Here is a 6,724-nt window from a genome sequence, read left to right on the forward strand (position 1 = left end):
CCAAGCTGACACATTTTCACTGGTATTTTTCAAAGAATTATCTGCGTTTTTTCATCGATTTTATTGCAACAAGTCTCATTTTGTTCGTCAACTGGTTCTCTATGAATCCACCATGTAGTTGTTTTTTTAACTCGATCGTTTCACTGTTGCAGCTAATGGTTCATTAAGCGAAAAAACTTTTTCATTAATAATTTCTGAAGGAATGAATTTAAAGAAAAATCTACGTGGTGGATTTGTAGAGGATCAGTTGAGGTACGAAATGAGACTTGGTGCAATGAAATCGGTTAAAAAATACAGATAATTCTTTGAAAAATACTTGTGAAAATGTGTCATCATGGAAATTCGCATTTATCAGTTGATGGTTTTGCAAAACTATCATTTAAAATATTTTTTCACGTTAATAAAACATGCTTCAATCCGAATCTATTAACAGTAAATTTTATCGGTACGTTAAACTTGGTCTAAAAGCGTTTTGAAAATTTAGTATTCATTTGACTAGCATGCGGTACAGGAGTTACTTTAAATTGAACATTTTTCGAGTATTTCAAATAAATTTTTTTTCCAGTGTAGACGAGTCAGAGTTCGATCAGACTGAGTAGTAAAATCCATCGATTTTTCTGTACTTCTGTATTTTCCATTTTCTCGTATTTTTCAATCCGTTAGAACGAGAGAAGTGAAATATATGCGGAGAGAAACATGGCAACTGTGAGCGTCGTAAAAGAATAACATCTTTATGGATGATATTCCGAGCGGATATGGTCGTTGGAGGGATGAAAAGGACGATGAAAGCAGAAAAGTGATACCGCGGCGATACCTTTATTTTTCGTCCCGCGAGTAATCGTAATCGCCTTTTTTCCATTCTTAATCACATTTTCTCTTTACCTTGAAACTCGAGTAGGCGTTGTTGTTTCTCGATTTCGAGATAATTCGTAATTACGTAACGTCGCGAAAAATAGCCGCAGGTAAAGTTTTCTTGGAAAAAAGGACGAGTCGATGGTCGCCAAGGCAGAGAAAACGGTCTTTTGGCAGGATTTCTCCGTTACGACGTCGCGCTCTTTCAAAACTTTTCTCGAAGTGTTCGTCACTTTTTTCATTTCTCTCTCTCTCTCTCTCTCTCTCTCTCTCTCTCTCTCTCTCTCTCTCTCTCTCTCTCTCTCTCTCTCCCGCTCCGATGCTCGATTCACTCAGGTGGGAAAGGCATCTTGCCACTTGGATGAAAAAGCGGCCGAGTTCCAGGCAGCTCCGAGTGCGTCCTTTTTTCTTCCTATACCTTCTTTTTCATTTCTCATTTAATCCCTTCTAAACCACTCGTTTGCTTCTGCCTCCTTTTAGCGCTCAATCTTTCTTCAATTGTACCGCAGAGGAAATACCATTCTCGGAGTATAAAACAAGCATGGAAGAGGAGACTCTCATTTTTCCCACTTCCATCATACATCCCTCGCCTCTCTTGTCTTTAAACCCCTTTCTCATTTCCTGTTTGTATTAATAATAACTCTCGGTTCAAAGGATTTTTACTCAGAGGAACGAGAAGAAGCTTAAAAACATCACGAACGTCTAATCTATCTCCGCCATATTTTTTTCTCATTTTTTTCTGTGAAATATGGTAAAAATGGGGAATTTTTTATTCTTTTTCACAGTACGATTGAACGAGGAGAAGGGCGCCTGTGACGCTCAGATGCTTTGGGCAGCTTGTCAAGCGTTGGCAAGAGCCATCAAGGTAGCACCACCCGGAGCAACTGCAGACAAGGCGGTCAGACCACTGGAACCCGAGATCAAGGCGGTTTACAAAGTAGCGCGTGAGTGTGACAGGCCATCTTCTCATTTACCCCCATTTTTCTTCCTTTTACCATATTCTTTTTTTTTGTTTCCTTTGCTTTGTCACACTTCCTTGCACTTAAACTTCTCGACGTTCTGTCGGGAATGTCTCCTGAAATGAACAAACGCCACACCTTCCTTCGCGCTATCCTCGCTTTCCACGTTTTCCTCCCTCTCTCATTTTTTGTTTCTTTATCTTTTTTCTTCTCCACAGCCAAAGAAGATTCATTGGTTAAAGCTACGATAGAAGGAATTCCGGAGGAAGCCTCCAAACGTGGAGTTTTCCCTGAAGATGCTCTCCGCGAGAGATTCCTTAAGGTAGAAAAGTTTGCCCAAATTCTCAACGATATGTCTCACGTGTTCGATAAATATGACATTCGAAACTTATTGCTCGAAGGGTTTCATTTTTTTTGAAACTATTTACTCAACCTGAAAAAGCAGTCATAAAACTCAGTTGCTCTCCAAATACTCAGATAAAATTCTGGCAGTCGCGGTATCAGAAAATTGAAAAGTAGTGCAGACGCTGCTGCAGATGTCAATAATTTTAAAATATTAAAAATCAGTAAGAGTCGTATGTGTTCTGAAGATAAAACTATCATTTTGCAATTTTCGTAGAATTTGTCATTTTATTTCATTTTATTCCGAAATGAATAGAATCGAAAATGACATCTCCTAAAATCTGGAATTCGCAATAAAATGATAAATTTTGATGATTTTCTTAAGGTTGAAAATATGGCGAGACGATTAGCCTTGGTGCCCGAAGAGGGTGCATCCTTGCCAGTTTACATGTTGAGTTATCTGCAAAGTTTTCTACTTATAAAAACCATCAATCCTATATCAAAAAGCGAATTGAGCGACGAACCCATCGACACGAGCAAATTCAACACTTACGACATTTTGAATCGTGCCAGGTAAGAAATTCAATTCAATTTCTCTTGCTCTCTTCGTAAATAAATTATTCTTTGTTTCTCGGTCTTACCAATTACGACGATTAACGACGAACAACTTCCCGTAAATTTTTTTTTTGAAGACAGGGAAAAACACTTGATCACAAATCCATGTTAAATGAGTGCAAATAACGCATGCTCATCTTCGCTGAATGAATGATGTTAATGATCTGATAAATGCGACTAACGAAGCGCGGATAGTGACCAATGACAGGCGTCGGATCCTGGTCTATCTCGTTCTCCGTGTACAACTCTTCTCAAAATTATTTATCCACCTCGTACTCGATTTATTGATGTTGTTGAAATAATTTCGTATTCATTTTTCGTTACAAATTTTGTAAAAATTTATATTTTACTACAATACGAATAAACGAAGCACCGATGATGATTAATGAATGAAGGAATTGAATTTCAATACATCAAAGTCAATACATCACTGGAGAAATAAATTTTTAGACGATGAATATTGATCTTACTATCAACAAAAAAATGTAACAATACTGAGCGATGAAAAATGAGCTCGTAATTTTGCACAGAGTGGCAACGAACATTTTTTAAAGCAAATTACCAAATTAAAAGATGAGCAATCATTTTTCGTCGATCCATAATTAGATTAATAATTCACCTTTAACAGTGTATCGTTTTCCTTAAGTCGAAATAGCTTAATAATTTTGAGTGATCGCGTAGATATTCATGAATGTGTAGCAGCACTGCGGCAAGAGAGTAAAATAGTGGAGACGAGTGGAAAACTCTACGTTTGCATGGTCCGTTGGTGTAACGGGCTGTTGGGCTCGGAGCTCCAAACTTTTGAGCTGCGATATCGTACGTCAGAGAGTAGATACGTCGTGTATGAGAGCCGGATGGATGACCCAAATAACGGGGCTCGTCTCAATTTGCTGTAGTCGAGCGAAAGCTTGGCCATCTCCAACCACTCATCCGTCGGTTTCTCCCACGTTGATGCGCGGCGTGTTATCGAGATAGACTTACCCCCGTTGCCATATACAACCTTCATAGATCTTGAGTACCTGAGGGAAATTGAACGTTGGTTAAACTTGAGAATTTATAGATCGTGGGCGAAACAATAAATAATTTATAATTATCTGATTTACCGTTACACCGAATTTTCGTGTTGCACTTCCGAGGCATTCAAAAAATTATCGTACCAATGGAACCACTTTCCACTGACCCGGAGCGGACGAAATTGGCGCATCGCACCTATTTTGAATAATATTTTCTCCTTCCCCTGCAACGCGTTTATTTAATCGTGATAAAAATCGTTTTAGAGTTTGTCCATCGCTCCGTTATTCTTTTCATTTAATTACACATAAATGTTTATTGTTCGAACATGAACAATAGACATTTACGTATAATGAACCAATATTTTCAATTATTCAAATTATTACCGTGATAAGTGGTGGCTGCAACATGATTTTTTCTTCTCAGCAGCGGGATTTTCTCGTCGATGTTCATTGACGACTTACAAAAGATATTGTAATTGATTTCGGTTATTCGATTTGGGTAATCCGAACAACTTGGAATTCGAAAACACGAACGCAATTTTATCATATACGACGTATGAATGACGTATTATTAATAACGGACCAATAAAAATAAAAAAATATGTTTAATGTGTTATTTGTTTATTCCTTAGGCAAAATAATTCATTAATTTCACAATGAGCTATATGAAAAGTCATTAGCAAGACCTTTGATTTTTTTTGAACGTCCCAAATTTTGAAAGAACGTTTTTTTCACAAAGTGCCAATATCCTCAAAATTTTTGGCATATAATTTTCAGCTCGAAAGACAAAACAATTTTAACTGGCCTGCGAGGACGTTAATTTTTTTTTCAAACACCTGAATTTCGGATGAATCATTGATTCGTCAAATACTTATATTTCTTTAAGCAAAAGGAAAAAATCGAAATTTCAATATCACGAACGTTGATAAAAGTCGAAAAAATATATAAAAGATTAACTCTCAATCGAAAAAAAATATCAATTTTATTTGCATTATATTTAATGTTCACACAAGTAATTTTTGTCCTTTCTTATCTTTTGTAGTGCTTTAATTCTTTCGTTTGCTCGTTCGAAATAACGTATCTTTCTCTCGCTTAAATACGTTTTTTTATTGTGAAAATTTATTCGCTCGAACACATTTCCGTGGACGATTTCAGTTTCCCCCTACTTTGTTTTTTCCCCGTTTCACGAATACGTTTTCTGTTGTACTTAGGTATTGGCTGGATCGCGGCGACTTCAAAATGACATTGCGTTATATGAATTTATTGAAGGGTGCACCACGCTCCATCGCCAGGGATTGGATGAACGAGACTCGAATTCTTTTGGAAACGCAGCAGGCGGTTGAGACACTGGTAGCGTACGCCGGTTCCATGGGACTCGTGTATCTCGGTGGTGGAGACTCGAAGGTAAAATATTTCGCAGCTTTCCCAAACGTATGGACCAATCCGTATTGGATTATCGCAATCCAATAACTCGCATCCTTTCTTTTTAGTGTGTGCATGTGCGCGCGTATCGAAAAAATCCTCTTTATATTCTTTTCGTACTTATTCGAAATGAAATATTGTAATTCCATACGGTGAACAGAATTTTGCAAAAAAGCATCAAAGATAAACTCGTTTATAATAATTTCTTCATAAAATGAAACTATTCACTCGTGGTTGGTGAAAAAATTTGAAACAATTGTTGTTATTTTTCCAGGTGCAGCAATAGAGAAAATCACGGAAGATCGACAGATCGTTCAGCCAGTTACACGTTGAATAACTATCGAAATTTGTATTAAAAATGACCTTGTTATTGAGTCCACCTTAACGGCGTGAAACATCGTCAAATTCCCGTCCTTTTCATTCGCTTTTTTTTCCATGATAAATACAAACAAAATGTATCCAACAAAAAATGTTCCAGCTCGAGAGCCAGAAGAACCAGACTGCCCTCTTATTTTAAAACCGATAAAAATTGTAAATTTTCAAATGAATTAATGGCTCGGAGAGCTCGGAGAATACAAATTCTTTTATTGGTTCATTTTATTAGTACACCATTCAACTGAACCGATCGAATGTAATATTTATTAATAGAGTTTATTGAATAATAGAAGGACGGAGATACAAAGGAAATTGGCGTTTTTTTTCAACGACTCGCAAACCTTTCTTCCTGTTCACTTTATTTCTACTTTCTTCGAACATTTGTGTGAAATATGAAATTTCACTTGTGTCGACAGACAGCGATATCTATTATCGAATTCCTATCGACCTTTATTTCTACCATTTCCCATCGAAGATCTTGAATGAATCGCATGAGCTTTCGAAAATATGAGCGAACTACTTTATTTTTTCTCCTTATTTTCTTATCTCAAGATTTCAAGACGAGAATAAATATTTCAATAAGTTCGTGTCCTCGATCGCTCGTGAATTTTCTTCTGTTATTACAAAACGTTTCTGAGCACCGACTCTAATACCTTAACAGCAAAAAAAAATAATGAAAAAAAAACATATCGACTCAAAAAACTTCTCATCCGGGTCAAATATTTTCGATCAAGCTGTTTCGTCCTCAATGTCAAATGGCGAATTGGTTGCAAATCCTTTTTTTGTCATAACGGAATTTTCAAGATTTCTTGAAATTCATAAACGTGAGGAACGGGAAGATAAGAAATGACAAGAATAGTTTTTTTTTTTTTTTAAAAAAACTTGAAAAGAACTCAGGGCTTTATAATTAGAAGCTGTATAGTTAAGAGAACAGGGGGAAAAAAATTAAAAAGTAGTTCAGTACTTTATGTTGATTAATTTTAAGTTTAAATTATTAATAAAATTAATAAACGCCTACATTGAGAATATTTTTATCACAAGAATGTAATAAAATTCTTTAAGATCATCATAAAAGATAAAATTTATAGTTCAACTTGACTAGTTAATTATTGAGTCAGCACACCGACAAAAAGAAATGGTCAATTC

The 6,724-nt window shown here is 36.2% G+C and overlaps 1 protein-coding gene across 4 annotated transcripts in view; it reads left to right on the top strand.

Moving 5' to 3' along the window:
* Mitofilin (inner membrane mitochondrial protein mitofilin) overlaps window positions 1-5,890 on the top strand; it is a 30,318-nt gene extending 24,428 nt beyond the window's left edge. For all 4 annotated transcript variants that reach the window (XM_043420573.1, XM_043420574.1, XM_043420576.1 and 1 more), the window contains 5 exons: window positions 1,638-1,796; window positions 2,030-2,133; window positions 2,539-2,726; window positions 4,993-5,185; window positions 5,478-5,890. In XM_043420573.1, coding sequence (XP_043276508.1) covers window positions 1,638-1,796; window positions 2,030-2,133; window positions 2,539-2,726; window positions 4,993-5,185; window positions 5,478-5,489 — 656 coding nt within the window. In that variant the 3' untranslated portion in view covers window positions 5,490-5,890. The remainder of the gene's footprint in view (window positions 1-1,637; window positions 1,797-2,029; window positions 2,134-2,538; window positions 2,727-4,992; window positions 5,186-5,477) is intronic.
* The last annotated feature ends 834 nt before the right edge of the window (window positions 5,891-6,724 follow it).

This window comes from Venturia canescens, chromosome 5 (assembly GCF_019457755.1).
Source record: "Venturia canescens isolate UGA chromosome 5, ASM1945775v1, whole genome shotgun sequence".
NCBI classification, from domain to species: Eukaryota; Metazoa; Arthropoda; class Insecta; order Hymenoptera; family Ichneumonidae; genus Venturia; species Venturia canescens.